The sequence below is a fragment of the Dendrobates tinctorius genome, unplaced genomic scaffold (assembly GCF_039654945.1).
Source record: "Dendrobates tinctorius isolate UK_male_01 unplaced genomic scaffold, ASM3965494v1 ptg000073l, whole genome shotgun sequence".
Taxonomy (NCBI): domain Eukaryota; kingdom Metazoa; phylum Chordata; class Amphibia; order Anura; family Dendrobatidae; genus Dendrobates; species Dendrobates tinctorius.
Window position 1 is genome coordinate 28,055,376 of NW_027361741.1, and position 18,904 is coordinate 28,074,279.

The following is an 18,904-nucleotide window of genomic DNA, read 5'->3' on the forward strand; positions in this document are numbered from 1 at the left end:
TGATTTAAACTTTTATATTTAACACTTTTTTTTTTTTTAACTTGGCATGCTTCAATAGTCTCCATGTGAGGCTAGAAGCTGCCACTACCCGATCGGCTCTGCTACATACAGGCGATGATGAGATCGCCTTTATGTAGTATAATTGTTCATTTGTTATGAGCGTCGACCACTGGGTGGCGCTCATAGCAAGTCGATACTGACAATATAGGTCGCCACCGATGTGCCTATTTCAGCGCGCTTGCTGGAAGCGCATGTTAAATACCACTGTCAGAGTTTGACAGCGGCATTTATCTGGTTAATGGCCATGGGTGGATCGCGATTCCACCTGCCGCTATTGCCGGCACATGTCAACTGTTCGAAACAGCTGACATGTCCCGAGAAAGATGTGGGCTCACCGCCGGAGCCCACATAAAAGGGAGGGAGTCCGACATCAGCGTAAATGTACGCCTGATGTGGGAAAGGGGTATTCCCATCTCCAAGGTCCTATCCCAATATGTAGTAGGTGTAATAATAATATTAGCAAACACCTCCAATTAGAAGAGCAGTATAGTTCTTAAGTTTCGCTATGTCTCTTTCCTCACATCCAGGCATTACGGGACCTTAGCTGTCCATGGTTATGACTAGAGTTGAGCGAAACAGGTCGGTCAGATTCAAAAATCGCCGACTTTCGCCAAAGTTGGGTTTCGCCGATCGAAACCCGACCCTAGCGTGAGGTCGGCCATGAGGTCGCCGATCAGCACGCCAAAGTTGGGTTTCAAATTATGCTTTCAGCGCCTTTTCACACCCAATGATGGAGGACACACACTGTGGGCAACGCGATGACATGCGCAGCAGCCAGCACCATCTTAGAGAAGGGCATTGAAATGATTGTCTGGCTTTGTGTTGCGTCACAGGGGGTATAAAAGGCTGTGACTGCCAACCGCCATCTTACTTCTGCCAATCTTACAATAGGTAGAGGTGCTGCTGCTGATTCTGAACAGGGAGAGCATTAGGCAGGGAAGAAGAAAAAAAAACTGCTTCTGCTGATAGCGCTTTTCACTGTACAGTTAAGTGTGCAGTGAAAGGGGAGGATTTTTGTTGTGTGCAGCAGCGCTGGTGGTGATTAGGCTGCCTTTTAAGGCTACCTGCATTGCTGTGTGCACACTGCTGTTCAAACTGCTTTTTTCAAAGCACTCCAACTTTTATTATTTTGTCCTGGTGAGTCACTAAGCGTTCATTTTTTCACACACCGTCTAGCGGTGTATGCTCCTCACACACTACCGTGTACCGGCTGGTATCACGGACAAATAGAAGCTATCTGGGTGTGACTCTGGAAGAAAAAGCCGAGGAGTTTGTCCGTTTTTCCAGACCTACACCTTAGAGTCGTGTCCGTTTTTCAAACAGTTTCGTATATCTGCTGTTTGATTACGGTCAAAACTAGACAGAGACAGAGTGTGTCAGTCCGTATACAAATACACGGAGCTTGACAATTTTACATACACACACCTTACAGCGGTGTACGCTCCTCACACACTACCGTGTACCGCCTTCTAGCATGGACAAATAGAAGCTACCTGTGTGTGACTCTGGAAAAAAAAAAACGAGGAGTTTTTCCGCTTTTCCAGACCTACACCTTAGAGTCGTGTCCGTTTTTCAAACAGTTTCGTATATCTGCTGTTTGATTACGGTCAAAACTAGACAGACAGCGTGTGTCAGTCCGTATACAAATACACAGAACTTGACAATTTTCCTTACACACATCGTATAGAGCTGTCCGATTCTCCAACAGTATTGTATATCTGCCGTTCGCATTACAGTCACTTTTATACCTAGTCAGCGTGTGACACTCCGTAAATACATATACGGAGATTGTTAGTCGCACAAAAATCGTATACAGCTGTACACTTCTGATACAGTGCCGTATATCTGCTTGTTAGATTACAGTCCAATACATACTGTGAGAGAGTCTGTGACTAACATAATATATACGTTCATTTAATTTGTTTAATACACCTTACACAGCTGGATGTTCCTCATACAGTACCATCTCTCTGCTGGTATTTTTGGTACATTTTCTCAAACATGAGGAAGTATGGTGGAAGAGGCCGCGGACGTGGGCAGGGGGGCGCAGCTGGTACTGATGGTGGTGGTGCATCGGCTGGCAAAAGCACAATAGCAGCTAAGGCCTCTTTCACACATCCGGTGTCAGGGGTCCGGCGGCCTGCGGCGAATAGCCGGGCCACCGGATCCGGCCTGCAGCGATGACACCGGATGTACATGCGGCCCCTGATGCGGCTTGGAGGACATTTAAAGGAGCCGCAGCTCCGGGGGTCGAGAGAGCCAGCTGGAGAGAGACAGCGGGGGACGAGAGAGCAGCCAAAGAGATAGCGGGGGACGAGAGAGCAGCCAAAGAGACAGCGGGGGACGAGAGAGCAGCCAGAGAGACAGCGGGGGACGAGAGAGCAGCCAAAGAGACAGCGGGGGACGAGAGAGCAGCCAGAGAGAGACTACAGAGCCAGCCAAAGGTATGGAGCGTATGGAGAGAGAGAGAGAGAGCGCGAGAGAGAGAAGGGGAGAGAGAGAGAGAGCGCGAGAGAGAGCGAGAGAGAGAGAGCGCGAGAGAGAGCGAGAGAGAGAGAGCGCGAGAGAGAGCGAGAGAGAGCGAGCGAGAGAGCGAGAGAGCGAGAGAGAGAGAGAGAGAGAGATGCGCGCCGGGCACTTGTGGGGTTAAAACTCATAGTGCCCGGGCATGCGCAGTTGAAAAAGCCGGTCCGGTGCTGCAAAAAAAGTTGCAGCCAACGTTTTTTGCAGATGCCGGACGGCGCATGTTTGCCGTGTCCGGCAAAACCCGGAGGCGCCGCATGTCCATCCGGCATGATGCGGTGATCATTACATTCTATGTGAAAAAACCGGATCCAATTCCGGATCTGGTTTTCACAAATTTTGCCGCATCATGCCGGATTTAAAAAAACAGATGTGTGAAAGTAGCCTTAGGCAGGAGGTGTTGAGCCTCCGTCATCCTCTGGCCCAAGAAGGCCTGTAATGCTGCCTTTTCTTGGAGTAGGAAAACCGCTTTTAAAGCTGGAGCATCAGGAAGAGGTTTTGGCGTACATTGCCAAAACAGCCACCAGCTCTATTGCCTCCTCTTCTGAATGGTTGAAACCTGTAAGCACGGAGTCGTCAGTGCAGGGTTCTGGTCATAAAAAAACCCTTTCCTTGTGTCCTTCACCCCACCAAAAGTTAAGGATGCGGCAGCCCACACTTCAGATTACTCTATGGAGCTCTTTTCACATACCATGCCTGGGTTATCCAGTCAAATCCTGAATTCCCCAGTCCAAGATGAATCTTACATTGAGTGCACTGATGCACAGTCACTGCTAAATGATTCTGCTGGTACATTGACCCACAGCACTACATTGCCCTTGCAGTCTATTGAGCCAGAATCTGACCCTGATGAAACCCAGGTGCCCCTTCCCGCATAGTAAACCACCTTACATGGTGACACAGAGGAAGGTAAAGAGGAAGTAGCAGATGACTTTGAAGAGGAGGTGATGGATGACCCAGTTCTGGACCCGGATTGGCATCCATTGGGGGAGGAGGGTGGCGCTGGCAATAGTTCAGATGAGGAGAAGGATCCGCAGCAGGCATTGACATCGCAGCAGCGGTTATCTAGCAAGCCCGTAGCGGTCCTAAAACGTGGAACAAAAACTAAAAGAGTTGCAGGACAGCTTGACCAGACTGTCAATTTAGCACAGCGTGCAAGGCCAGAAAATGTTTACCATAGTAGGAAGAGTGCAGTGTGGCACTTCTTTGTCCAAAATCCTACTGATGAGGCAAAGGTTACCTGTAAGAAGTGCGGAAGGACCTTTAGCCGAGGTAAACAACCCAAATTTGAATACCAGTTGCATGCTTACACATTTAATCAACATGCACTTGCAAGCGTGGACAGACTACAAAACCTCAGGTAGCACATATGCACCTGCTCCGACTGAAGGTAGCCAACAACGCTCCATCGCTACCCCCACTGTAAGACCACCGCCACCATTAAGCACACCACCAGCACTAAATGTGGAGGTGTTGTCGCAAGGCCAAAGCACTCAGGGAATCACAATGGTTTTGCAACACAACACTGAATCTAGGCCATCACCACCAATACCATCACCAACCCCTTCTAACTCCATCCGGTCCACCGCTACTTTCCCCATATGCAGCTCTCCAGTCCAGCTCACCCTAACAGACACTCTGAGTAGGACAAGAAAGTACTCATCCTCTCATCCGCGTACACTGTGTTTGAACGCCTACACTGCCAAATTAATCTCATTAGAGATGATGCCCTACCGTTTGGTTGAAAGCGAAGCTTTCCGCGACCTCATGGCCTACGCTGTCCCACGCTATGACCTACCCAGTCGGCACTTTTCTCGAAAAGCCATCCCTGCCCTCCCCCGGCATGTGAAAGACCTCATTGTCCATGAACTAAAACAGTCAGTGAGTGGAAAGGTGCACCTCACAACGGATGCATGGACCAGTAGGCATGGCCAGGGCCGTTACGTGTCCATCACTGCGCACTGGGATAATGTGGTGGATGCAGGCTCCACTGGGGACAGCGGCGGTGGAACAGTGCTGCCTAGCCCACAGTATAGGAAACAGTTGGCTGTAGGCTTTCGCTCCTCCTCGTCTATCAGCGAAAGCTCGCCCACAGAGCGCAGTCGCACGAGCACTACATCCGCAGCTGGCAGTGTTGCACATGAGGTGTCCCACTATCGAACAACTAGTGATAAGCATCAGCAGGCTGTGTTAAAGATGATGACTTTGGGCGATAACAGACACACCGCGGAGGTACTGGCTGACTACTTGCAGCGACAAACAGAGTCATGGCTGGGCAATCTACATCTTGAGGCAGGCAAGGTAGTCAGTGATAACGGCCGTAATTTTGTGGCAGCCATAGCCCGTGCAAAACACACACATACCTTGCCTGGCTCACACTTTGAACCTGGTGGTGCAGTGCTTCCTTAATAATTATCCGGAGTTAACATCTCTGCTCCATAAGGTGCGAAGACTGTGCTCGCACATCCGTCGCTCGGCCGTACACTCCAGTCGTATGCAGAAGCTGTAGTGATTGCTCCACCTCCCCAAGCACCGCCTAATCATAGATGTTGCAACAAGGTGGAACTCCACCCTGCACATGGTTGAGTGGCTCTGCGAAGAGGCAGGCTGTAATGCATTTGTGGGAGGATACACGGGCAGGCAGTTTGAGGGAAGATATAGAATTGTCGGGTGTGCAGTGGTCAAAGCTGAAAGACCTCTGTAAAGTCCTTCAGTGTTTTGAGGAATGCACACGGCTGGTAAGCGCAGACGACACCATCATAAGCATGAGCATCCCACTTATGCGTCTGATCATGTAAAGTTTGATGCACATTAAGGATCAGGCGTCTGCAGCGGAGGAGGGAAGCCTTGCTAACAGTCAGCCATTGTCTGGTCAGGGAACTGTCCTGGACGAGGTGGAGGAAGAAGAGGAGGAGGAGGAGAATGAGGGGGATGATTATTTTGGGCAGGAGGATGCTTCTCAGGGGGCAAGAGAAAATGATGGCGTTCCAAGGTCAGGTACAGTGTTTGTGCGTGACTGTAGGGATGTGGATTTGCCAGAAAGTGCTCCTCCACCCACCACTGGCAGTGTATCATTGACACCTGGAACATTGGCCCACATGTGAGATTATGCCTTGCGGATCCTAAAAAGGGACCCCCGCATCGCCAAAATGATGAGGGATGACGACTACTGGCTGGCCAGCATCCTCGATCCACGCTACAAAGTCAAATTACACATCATGCCACAGGAGAACCTAGAGATAATATTGGCAAACAAACAAGCAACTCTGGTAAACCGTTTGTTTGAGGCTTTCCCAGCACACAGCAGCGGTGCTGGTTCTCCCACGAGCCGTAGTGGGCACAATGGAAGAGGTGTTCGTGGTGCACACAGCAGAAGTGGCATTGGAGACAGGGGTTTAATGACCATGTTGTGGAATGATTTCTCAAGTACCGCTCACACGACTGCTAATACTGCATTGATTAAAAGTGACAGGAGGCAGCAGTTCTCAACTATGGTTACAAACTACTTTTCCTCCCATATCGATGTTCTCCCTCACAGGTCATTCCCCTTTAACTATTGGGCCCCTAAACTGGACGCCTGGCCTGAATTGGCACAATATGCCTTACAGGAGCTCGCTTGCCCTGCTGCTAGTGTGTTATCTGAAAGAGTCTTCAGTGCTGCTGGATCAATCATGACAGAAAAAAGGACCCGTCTTTCAACCCAAAATGTTGATGATCTAACCCTCATTAAAATGAACCATGCATGGGTTTCAAAGGATTTTGTCCCACCTTCCCCTGATGACATATAGGTTACCAGAAAAGTGCCTCGGTTTTTTCCTCCTCTTCCTCGGACTTGCCCAATTACGCCCTTTGCAGCAGCTGAACGTCCAGCCAACACATCTATATACGCCAATTTTTAAACCTCCCTAACTGGGCTGCCGACCCCTCCACCAACGGCTGGGGTTAAGACCTGGCACACCCAGGCAAGTGCCGTTGCTCTGAATAAGTGGATGGGCCCACTGATGGCCGACGGCAATGGCACAGGGCCCCTCATAGTACAATACTGTGTCTCAGACGGTGGGAGGGCCCACTCGCCGTCAGACACACCAGCGTACTATGATGGGCCCTGTGCCAGTACCGTCGACCACAATTGTGCCCCCCTGCTTGGTCTTGGCCACAGCACTTGCAAGTTGCAATACTTACCTCTCCCTGCTCCACCGCTGTGTGGTGTGGGCAGTTAAATCCTTCACAGGGACGGCCACTAGAAATTTGGTGTATTGATCAATGATGGTTAAGATGTAGCTGTGGCCTGTCCTGCTGGCCTCTACCTTCAGATGATCAATGGCTACCATTTGAAATGGACGTTAACTTACAAGCAGATGCAGTGGTGGTTTATGATCACCTTTCACAGTTGTGATAGTCACAGACGTGTGACATTCCTGCCACCATTTTTCAATGTCTCCTCTCATGCCAATCCAATAGAATCGCCTACGGCCTGTGGCTTCTGACTTTTGCACTCCAAAATGACCAGACACATCATGATAGGCAGTGAGGACCATGGGTACATCTCTCCCTGTGATCACAATTTGATGGAGACGAGTAACGGTGATGTGATCCACGCTACTGCGATAAAGCAATCCTTTCTTTACAAAGAACCTTTTTCGCTTTCTCCACAGACACAGTAATTGAGGGTCTGCATCGCCTCTGCAACATCTACCGGGAGGTTTTCCCGCGATGAGTAATTCCAAAATTTCTGCTAACACTCGACTTTGCGTCTATACTTGTATCCATGTAGTCTCCAGTAGCGGAGATTCTTGACTGGCTTACTGATATTGAAATATATACAAAGATTTAAAAGTACCACGACACTGTATACTGGTGTACGCTATGAATACCTTTCACTTTTTCTACTTTTTTAATTCTGGTGTAATACATAGTGAGCCTGTGAGTGTCTGTGTCTGACTCCGGAAGTATAGACGGAAATTTAACCCTAGATTGGACACACCTGGTATGTGCTGATACAGTACCTTGTTTCAAAAATTTGTATTAAGGTATCATCTGTAGGATAACCAACTGTGGGGGGGGGCCCTCTTCTTGCCGCAGACAAACACGAGACAGAGTTTGTACTGAACAGGTCTGTTTTTAGTGCCCATCCTTCTGTTGACAACAGCAATTCACCACAGACGTTTCACATTTCTCTGTACACAGGCCCCGGTACCTTCACTTCCTTTGTAACTATAATCGTGGCGTACTCTGTGGCTCTTCCACTGTGGCTGGCCTAGGCCCAACCACCACAGCGCTGCACCAGTCTGAGCACACCGTCCGTATGATAGCCCCAGGCCGTCTTCGTCTGTGGCTACCATCCTCTGGGCCACCCCCCCGTGACCACCTCAACTGTCAGTCCTCTCTGGAGCCTTTCCACTGTCTCCATTTCCTCAGAACTTCCTCTTTACTGTGCTCCCTTCACTGACTGACTCTTCCAGAACCTTCCCTCAGCCTTTTATACTTCCAGTTCTGGTAATGCAGCCCACCATCACCTAACTGTTTCTCTAACCAATGGCAGTTATTCAGTCCCACTCCTACACACTCCACTGCCCTCCAATGGGCAAGCTAAAACACTGCACCCTTTCTCTTTATCTTAGCGGTTTCACACCTACACTGCGCTACACCTCTGCTTCTCACTACAGGCAGGTTTGTCTGTCAGTCCACCTTCCCTACATCATCCATAGTGAGTGAGCGTGTGTGCGTTACGCCTTCTATATATACGGTGAATCAGAGAAACAAATTTTTACACTATACTCGATACAGCTTGTATCTTGTTATACAGTACCTTTGTTCGACATTTAGCATTACGGTCACATCCATACTGTGTAAGCGTCTGAGTGACTACGAGACTATTTATACGGAGATTTCCATAGTACCCTAAAAAATATATACTTGCCATCTTGTTATCCAGGACCTTTTTTACAACATTTTTTTTATTATGGTCAAAACCAAACTGAGTGAGCGTCTGAGGGTGACTACGGAAATATATACTGATATTTTCAATTTGGCCAACACTGTATACAGCTGAACGCTTCTGATACAATAACCTTTTTAGCTATTTAGATACTGGTGTAATCCATAATGAGCCTGTAAACGTCTGTCACTCCGGCAATATATTTGGAACTTCAGATTACCCCAACACTGTATACAGCTGTACGCTTGTGTTACATAACACATTTACAGCTTTTCATATTCTTGTGTAATCCATACTGGGCCTGAGAGCGTTTGTGTCTGCCTCCTGAAATGTATACAGAGAATCAGAATGTTTACACTATACTATATATACCTTGTATCTGGTGATACTGTACCCTTTTTCAACTTGTTATTTTATTGGGTAATCCATACTGAGCCTGTGAGCGTCTGTGTATGCCTCATGAAATATATACGGAGATTTACCATAGACTGCATAGAGCTGTACGCTTCTGATACAGTACCATATATCTGCTGGTATTTTGGGTCCATTTTCAAAAACATGAGGAAGTATGGTGGAAGAGGACGCGGATGTGGGCGTGGAGGGCCACCTGGTACTGATGGTGGTGCAGGAGGTGTTGAGCCAGTGTCATGGTGTAGCTCTGGAAGGCCTGTAAGACTCCCTTTTCTGGGAGTAGGTAGACTGCTTTTAAAGCCGGGGTATCAGGAACAGTTTATGGCTTACATTGCTGAAACAGCCTCCAGCTCTATTGCCTCCTCTTCTGAAGTTGTAAAAAATGCAAGCACTGAGTCGTAACTGCAGGCTTCTGGTCAGGAGCAACCCCTTTCCTTGTGTCCATCACCCACACCAAAAGTGAAGGATGTGGAAGCACAAACCTCAGATTACTCCATGGAGCTCTTTTCACATACCATGCCTGGGTTAATTAAAAATAGGTCGCATCATGTACTGGAGCAATGTAAATGGGGCAGCATCTAAGGGGACCATTATACACTGGAGCATTACAAATGGGGCCCATTATATATGGCGCATTATTGGAGCCCATCATACACTGGAGAATCATCCATGAGGCCCATCATGTACTGGAGCATTGTAAATGGGGCAGATCAGACACTGGAGCAGCATCTAAGGGGCACATTATACACTGGAGCATTACAAATGGGGCCCATTATATATGGAGCATTATTGGAGCCCATCATACACTGGAGAATCATCCATGAGGCCCATCATGTACTGGAGCATTGTAAATGGGGCAGATTAGACACTGGAGCAGCATCTAAGGGGCACATTATACACTGGAGCATTACAAATGGGGCACTATGTGGAGCTCATCAGATACTGTATGGAACATTATATCTGACTAATTATTTGGTATGGAGAAATATATGGGGCTCATTCTGTATGGCGCACAATGTGGTGGCCGTAACACTGTATGGAGTAATATACTGTCCTCTTTTTGAGCTATTGTAGAATTTAAAATAGATCAGTCATGTCATGTAAGCAGTGAAGTATGAGTCAATGTACTATACCTATATTTCTGTGGCATATCGGAGCATCATGAGTTGTGGTATGTGTTAAAGGGGCGCACTGACACTCTTTGGCCCAGGGCACACGAAAACCTGGAGCCAGCCCAACCCCCCCAAAACTTTAGCCAAATAACCCCCAGTTTTCAATGCGTAACTATTATTAGGAAGTAAATTAAGGTTGACAAGCTTCAGTTATAAGAATTGATGTTTTTGGCATTGAAATGGGTACTGTAGGTGTGTTTACTGTCTTCCACTCCCTGCCGACTTTGCTTCCCCATTGACTTGCATTGGGTTTCGTTTTTCAGTCGGCCTCCGACTTTTCCCTATAGTCAGCCGATTTCGTTCGACCCGACTTTTGCGAAAGTCGGGTTTCATGAAACCCGACTCGACCCGAAAAAAGGCCCAGTCGCTCATCTCTAGTTATGACCACTAGCAACTAGCCAACTAACTGTCACTATATCAGTGGTCGTAACCATGAATAACTAAGGTCCTGCAATGCCTGCATGTGAGGAGAGAGACCTAACGAATCATAAGAACTATACTACATTTCTAATTGGAGGTATTGGCTAATATTATTATTACACTTACTACATATTGGCATAGGATCTTAGAGATGGGAATGCCCGTTAAGTATGTGGAGGAGACAGGAGGTGGACATGATCACCGAAGTTACTACAGTAGACGCCTTTGGAGAGCACAATGGGACAAAGTCATAATGGTCGGAGTCGCAGAGTGACAGGAGGCTTGTTCCTCTGTCTTCCCTCTACATTCGGCTTGAGCTGAGGGCAAGTAATGCTGATGCTGCTGTGTCCAGAATCACCATCATGTATCATCTGCCGTCTGTCCATAGATGATTTTATAACTGTATAGATCTCTGACATTATCAATAATTAGAAGAATTAAAAAAAAAGATAGAACATGTAGATACGGCATAAGTATATGGACGAGGACAGACCTTATTATACAGTAGCTCATCTATACACTGCTCATAAACTACCCAAAGAGAACCAGCAGTCAAAGAATCCATAAAATGCAATATTTTATTGAATAGTATTTAAAAAATTATGGACATACAGTGCATGGATAGGGAGGAACTCAACCAATGCTCAAAGAGCATCACAAATAGAATAGCTGATGGCTACATTAATGTACCTGGAAGCAGTGGTGGCAGTCGGTCGGTCCAGTCCCCGACGTGCGTTTTGGAGCCAGAAGACTCTCCCTGAGGAAGGAGTCTTCTGGCACTGAGGAAGGAACTTTCCGAAACGCGCGTTGGGGCACGGCTGTGTACATTGTGCCACACTTTTCTACAGGTATGCAACTCCACACTTATGTTTGGGCAATATTTCTACTTTCTTACGGCTAGCCAGGGATTTTTCCCTTTACCTTTGATGGCCTCCTATATAGTATCTTTGCCTTTTCATATTGGGTGCTTATTATATGCATTGCTGTACCATCTTTATAGTTGTGGCCCACTATACATTTACATAAGGGCAGTAGCACTTGCTACATGGTGATGCTTTATAACACTCCTTGCTATATTATTTTCTATGTGTCCCTGACTCATCATTAGTACTTGCAATCATTTTTGCACATTGCTGTTTTCCTGGTGCTGTGTCTGCAGTGTGGCTGGTCCTATGACCACTGTGTTTCTATATTTGCTGTTCCTCCCTATCCATGCACTGTGTCCATAATTTTTTAAATACTATTCAATAAAATATTGCATTTTATGGATTCTTTGACTGCTGGTTCTCTTTGGGTAGTTTCTAGTAAATGTGCAGTTTTTCCTACATTGTCCTGCTCTATTATGTGGATCATGATATACAATATATATTATTGATCATTCCTTTATGGCCATTATAATCGTTGATTTTTTGGCCTCCACATTAATATGTCTATCACCTATTTATTCTATTATACACTGCTCATGTAGAGTGAATGAGCTTAAAGGTAACTTACTTAAAACAAATGATAATTTATCCTCAGGACAGGCGATACCTTACCGATCAATGAGGGTCTAATTGCTGGGACATGTATCCATCCGCTGAATAGGGAATTTTGATCCTCCAACAGGGAACTTTTATCCCTACTGCAAAATGGCACAGCAGGTTGGATGCCAAACCACCGCTTCATTCCTTGGATGCAGGAAAAAGCAGCGAGCAGCACTGGACAGCCTCATAGGGAGTGAATGGGGCAGCGATCGAGTGTCAGCACTGCTACACCATTCTAATGGGAATAAAAGGTCCCAGGCTCCACTGATCAGTGCAGAACGGACCCCCAACAATCAACAAGGTAAGTTATTATATTCACTGGACAAGCCCTTTAAAGGAAACTAACCTATAGCAAGCACACAGCATCAGCCACAGTATGTGTGACAGGATTTCTACATCACAGATTTGGCAACCATGAAATTCTCTGTAAGGGAAAGTGAAATGCGTCAGTGACGTTGAGTGTAATGGGGTGCTGACGTCCTGGACTCGTTCTTTACCTCTGTGTTCTGCATGTAACTTTATACGCTGGTTATACAGGTTTTTCTCAGTCAGATGCTGGATCTCCAACAAGCCTTGGACAATCTCAAAGACGGTGCCATCAATAAGTGCCAGGGCCAAATCGCTGAGAGTGGTGTAAGACAAGCGCTGCTGAAAAGAGCTGCAAGAGAGATCATTCAGAGTAAGACGACAGAATATTCTAAGAGCGGTAGAAGCCACTACTAATTTACTCCATGGTTATGCGCTAATACACCATGACTACAAAGCAGAGATGATCTGTAGCTTTAAAGGCGTTTTCCCATATGCTGAACTTTAAGGCCAGTGTGTGCTGCAGCCTCTTCATAGTTTACCAGGCACAGGTAGTAATGGGGCTTGGCACTAAAGTTTCCGCAAACTCATTCCATAATACCAGGCACAGCTGCTGCCAAGAGTACATGTGCCTGGTGAACTATGAAGGGGAATTAGCACTCACAGGACCACTGCAGACCCTGCTGATCTGTGGTGGGTCTGGGTTCAGCTTCCCAATGATATGCTATTAATGGCTGATTCTAAATACTGGCCATGTAGAAAGGCTTAGAAGAGCTGGATATGGGTTTTCTAACAGCCATATCTTACCTCACAAGAGGCTTAGATTGCTGCTCTGCACCTATACCATGCTTTACACTGCAGCTCTGCTTGTCAATAAATCCAGATAGTCATTGGATTATTATTTTAATGTACCAATAATTCCAGAAAAAGGGATATCTTAAAGTGATTTGGTAAATCAAATGTGACAAAAAACAAGTACAATGAAAATAAGCTGTCCACCAAGACGCAACTTTTAGATGCACATAAAAAGGATCTGCATTAGGCCATAGGTTATAAGCACTGACCATATTAGAGAGCAAGAGCTCCTCAATGGAAGCCTGACAGACCCCATTACAAATTATTATTATTTATTATTATAGCGCCATTTATTCCATGGCGCTTTACATGTGAGGAGGGGTATACATAATACATACAAGTACAGTAATCTTAAACAGTACAAGTCACGACTGGTACAGGATGAGAGAGGATCCTGCCCGCGAGGGCTCACAATCTACAACAGGATGGGTGAGGATACAGTAGGCAAGGGTAGAGCTGGTCATGCAGCGGTTTGGTGGATTGGTGGTTACTGCAAGTTGTAGGCTTGTCGGAAGAGGTAGGTCTTCAAGTTCTTTTTGAAGGTTTCCATGGTAGGCGAGAGTCCGATATGTTGTGGTAGAGAGTTCCAGAGTAGAGGGGATGTGCGGGAGAAATCTTGTATGCGATTGTGGGAAGAGGAGATAAGAGGGGAGTACAGAAGGAGATCTTGTGAGGATCGGAGGTTTCGTGCAGGTAAGTACCGGGAGACTATGTCACAGATGTACGGAGGACTCAGGTTGTGGATGGCTTTGTATGTCATGGTTAGGGTTTTGAACTGGAGTCTTTGGGTATTGGGGAGCCAGTGCAGGGATTGACAGAGGGGAGAGTCTGGGCAATAGCGGGGGGACAGGTGGATTAGTCGGGCTGCAGAGTTAAGAATAGATTGGAGGGGTGCGAGAGTGTTAGAGGGGAGGCCACAGAGCAGGAGGTTGCAGTAGTCAAGGCGGGAGATGAGGGCATGGACTAGGGTTTTTGCAGATTCTTGGTTGAGGAATGTACGGATCCGTGAAATATTTTTGAGTTAAAGTCGGCAGGAAGCGGAAAGGGCTTGGATATGTGGTTTGAAAGAGAGATCAGCGTCAAGGATAACCACGAGGCAGCACGCTTGTGGGACTGGAGAGAGTGGGCAGCCGTTTGCTTTAATGGATAGGTCTGTTGGGGGGGGTCATGTGAGATGGGCGAAAGATGATTAATTCTGTTTTGTCCATATTAAGTTTTAGAAATCTAGCGGAGAAGGATGAAATAGCAGACAGACATTGAGGGATTATGTTTAGTAGGGAGGTGATATTTGGTCCAGAGATGTAAATCTGTGTGTCATCAGCATAGACATGATACTGAAAGCCATGAGATTCTATGAGCTGTCCGAGGCCAAAAGGTGTAAACGAAGAAGAGCAGGAGCCCTAGGACTGAACCTTGCGGGACTCCGACGGATAGGGGGCGCGATGAGGAGGTGGTGTGCGAATGGGAGACGCTGAATGTCCAGTCTGCTAGGTATGACGCAATCCAAGATAGGGCCAAGTCTGTGATACCAAGAGATGAGAGGGTCTGTAGTAATAGGGAATGGTCCACTGTGTCAAAGGCAGAGGACAGGTCCAGGAGGAGGAGGACAGAGTATTGTCGCTTGGCCTTGGCGGCTAGTAGGTCATTGGTGACCTTAGTTAGGGCAGTTTCAGTGGAGTGGTGTGGCTGGAAGCCGGATTGAAAGTGGTCAAGGAGGGAGCAAGAAGAGAGGTGGGAGGATAGTTCAAGATGGACGTGTTGTTCCAGTAGTTTTGAGGCATAGGGGAGAAGTGATATAGAGCGATAGCTAGATACAGAGGATGGGTCAAGAGAGGGCTTTTTGAGGATAGGTGTGATTGAGGCATGTTTAAAGCTTGAGGGGAAAACACCAGTTGTTAGTGATAGGTTGAAGAGATTGGTTAGGGTTGGGATGAAGACTGTGGTGAGGTTTGGGATGAAGTGGGATGGGATCGGGTCAAGTGCACAGGTAGTGAGATGTGATCTTGAGAGTAGAGTGGAGAGTCGATCTTCTGTAATGGTGGAGAAGTTGGTTTTGGGGGTGGAGGGCAGGGCAGATAGGAGGAAGGGCACTGGGGGTTGTTGACCACAACTGTCTCTGATGTTATCAATCTTCTCCTTGAAAAATGAGGCAAAGTCTTCAGCTGAGATGAGTGGAGAGGGAGGAGGTGCTGGGGGGCGGAGGAGAAAATTGAAGGTGTTGAATAAAGGTACTGTCACACTAAGCGATATCGCTAGCAATATCGCTATAACTTGTGACGTTATAGCGATATTGCTAGCGATATCGCTGTGTGTGATACTTACCTACAACCCGCTCCCCCGCTGCTTATCGCTGATCGCGCGAGAACGTCCTGGACAGTTTCTCGTCGTCAGCTTCCTACTGGGCTTCCTGTGGAGAGACGAGCGTGGACGCGGGCGGGAGGACGCAGGATCACCTAGTGTGACAGGTAAGTAGCGATCCCCGTCCCCTGCGATGCCGCTGGTGAGATCTGCCTGTGTGGCAGCTCACTAGCGACCACTTAGCGATGCACCAGCGATCCTGACCGCGTCATATCGCTGGTCGGGATCGCTGGTACATCGCTAAGTGTGACAGTACCTTAACTGTTTAGGGTTGTGAGACAGGGAGGATATGAGAGATGAGAAGTAGGTTTGTTTTGCTGCAGCGAGTGTGGCCTTGAAAGTAGTGAGAGAGTGTTTGAATGTGATGAAGTCCTCATTGGAGTGGGAAGCCCGCCTCAGTTCTTTGGTCAGACTGGTGTGCCAGGGCTGTCTGTTGATTTTGCGAGTTTTGGTATGTTTGAGAGGGGCAACTGATTCCAAAGCTACAGCTATTGTGGTGTTATATAGAGTGGCAGCGGTATCCGCACTGTGTAGGGAACTTATGTCTGTAAGAGGGAGGAGGGATTCAGAGTGAGTGTAGCTCGAGGTGTTGAAGATTTCTGTGAGGGTGTGCGAGTTTTTGAGGTGGGGATTGTAGACCTGAGGAGGAGAGGGAAGAGAATGTAAGTAGGTTGTGGTCAGAGAGAGGAAGAGGTGAGTTAGAGAGGCTAGATAGGAAGCAGAGGCGGGTGAAGATGAGGTCTAGTGTGTGGCCATCTTTGAGAGCGGCTGCAGAAGACCATTGAGTGAGGCCGAAGGAGGAAGTGAGAGATTGAAGTTTAGTGGCAGTTGAGAGGAAAGTGTCAATGGGGATGTTGAAGTCACCCAAGATGATAGTAGGGATATCAGTGGAAAGGAAATGAAGTAGCCAGGTGGTGAATTAGTCAAAGAAGGTGGAGGCTGACCCTGGAGGGCGGTATATGACAGCTAGTTGGGAGGGGGAGTAGATGCGCACAGAGTGCACCTCGAAGGAAGGGAGGGTAACAGTAGGCGGCAGTGGGATTGGGGTGAAGGAGCAGTTATCTGACAGGAGAAAACCAACTCCTCCACCAGGCTTGCACCTGGGGCGGGGGGTGTGGGAAAGGTGGAATCCACCATATGAGAGTGTAGCAGGAGAGGCTGTGTCAGAGGAGGTGAGCCAGGTTTCGGTGATGGCGAGGAAGGAAAGTTTGTTAGTAATAAAAAGATCATGGATGAAAGAAAGTTTGTTGCAGAATCAATGGGGTCTGCCATTTCATAGATCCATCCTTGTTTTGAGTTGTGCTATTCTGATCCATTAAATTCCATTATGTTAGCCCATCCTTATTCTCAAATATTAAAATGACTAAATCGCTGATTAATGGATGCAGTTTATCTTCCCTCCAGTGTCATTACATTACAGCCTCACAAGGTGAGTAAGGACTGCTATGTCCCATCATAGAAAAAGAAATGGAAAACCAAAAGGGGAATCAATCAGGCCATAGCCTTTGGCACCTTCATTTGTGCTCTGCCAAGCTCTTGGAAAATGGGTGGGGTTTAGCGGGTGGGGCGTGGCCAGACACCTGACAGATTCACTGTAATTTGTGTCACAAAATGAGTGAATATTATTGCAGAAATGTCTACACCTACAGAGCCTTAATGACAATGAGGCATCTGATACAGCGGACTCTGATCTAGACTGCTGGACGAATTTCCAGTCTTTGTGAATTGGCCCTGTGGAGACACGGATCAATTAAACTCTTTGGGTTTATGTGCTGTTGGAGGAACAAAAACAAAAGAAACAGAAGGACTAGGACGTGTCACAGGGATGTGTGAACGCAGGATAAATAGTATAGTATTACTCTGAAAGGTGCTGTCTAGTGATGAGTGAACGTGCTCGGATAAGGTGTTATCTCAGCATGCTCGGGAGGGTGCTAACTGAGTGACTTCTACATGCTCGAAAAATATGTTCGAGACCCCGAGGCTGCATGTCTCATGGCTGTTAGGAAGTCCCCGCGCGGCCGTCTCACAGACAGGCGATCCCCGCGTGTTTTGTTGCTGTAACAGCCGCCAGACATGCAGGTGCGGGAGTCGAGACACTCAGCACCTGAGCATGCTCTGGTAACACCTTATCCCAGCACGCTCGCTCATCACTAGTGCTGACATGTCTGGCCTCCATTAGAGCACTGAGAGGTCAGGAGTCTAGTCTGTATGCGACTACAGCACACGGGACCACCAACATACACAGGGATCCCGCCTTGGGACAAGGCGCCAGTCTGTGGTCTTGTAGACCGACTGCTCCCTGTAAGAGTATAGTACAGGGCACAGAATGCATGTAGCACCGTACCAGGAGCAGGCGATGACAATCTGTACAGCGCTCTAGAATATGCCGGCGACATACAAGTGTGTGATAAATGGTGAGCGGCTGACGTGTGTGTGAGGGGGTAAAGGCCGCTATGTAGGGACAAGAGACTGCCAGGAGGGGCGCTATCCCCGTCTGTTTCATCAATGAGGCAGTGAGGTACCGGGGGGCGGCCGCTAGGTTTGTACCTTGGTAAATCTTTGACGAGGCTCTGCAGCTCGGACAGGAGGTAATAGTGCCGCTCCTGCTGCTGCGTTATGTCGCTCGGCTCCCCGTACGTCCCCAGGTAACCGGCCATGGCTGAGCCTCCACACCGCCAGGCTGCCTGAAGGTAGGGTCATGTGACACTGCCAAGCAGTCACGTGAGTGTTTCAGCCCCGTGATCCGGAAGTACAAATACTTCACTATCCCAGTTCCGGTGCTGTGCTGCGCTGAGCGCTCTCTGCTGGTTGTTTGTGTGTGGTGCATTGAGGTTTCTGTGAGGCCTCCGCACCCAGCAGCAGCTCACTACTGAGTACTGAGGGGATAGGAGGGAGCAGGCGAGGGAGGGTGGAGTTGGTTTCTTTTTTTCTCTTTTTTTTTAAAGGCTTAACAACAGAAAATAAACATCACAGTAATAACATACAATGCAGCGAGGTGTACTGATGTGAATACACTAAAAAACAGCTACAAAATTATAAAACTGGCACAAAAATGGGCATCAAAGTGGGCAGCGAAGGGTGTTAATGAAAGGGTTAAATGACTGGGCCACTGGTATCACAGCAGACATATAGAACAGGGAGCCCCACATCAAAACCAGGTCTCTCCAGCCTGGCCCAAATGGGTTCTGGGCATCAGAACTGGAATCAAAGTGGGCACACAGCCAGTTTTCACAGAAATGAATAAGTAACTGATGTTTTTAAGGGGTTAAATGACTTTGAGCCACTGATCTCACTCTAAGAATACACAGATAATGATGCCGCGCATCAAACCCAGG

The 18,904-nt window shown here is 47.6% G+C and overlaps 1 protein-coding gene across 1 annotated transcript in view; it reads right to left on the reverse strand.

Moving 5' to 3' along the window:
- LOC141096215 (protein DGCR6-like) overlaps positions 1-18,323 on the reverse strand; it is a 58,371-nt gene extending 40,048 nt beyond the window's left edge. The window contains exons 1-2 of the mRNA XM_073582706.1: positions 18,117-18,323; positions 12,548-12,708 (exon numbers count right to left, since the gene is read on the reverse strand). Of these exons, the coding sequence (XP_073438807.1) occupies positions 12,548-12,708; positions 18,117-18,226 (271 nt within the window). The 5' untranslated portion in view covers positions 18,227-18,323. The remainder of the gene's footprint in view (positions 1-12,547; positions 12,709-18,116) is intronic.
- Positions 18,324-18,904: the final 581 nt, after the last annotated feature.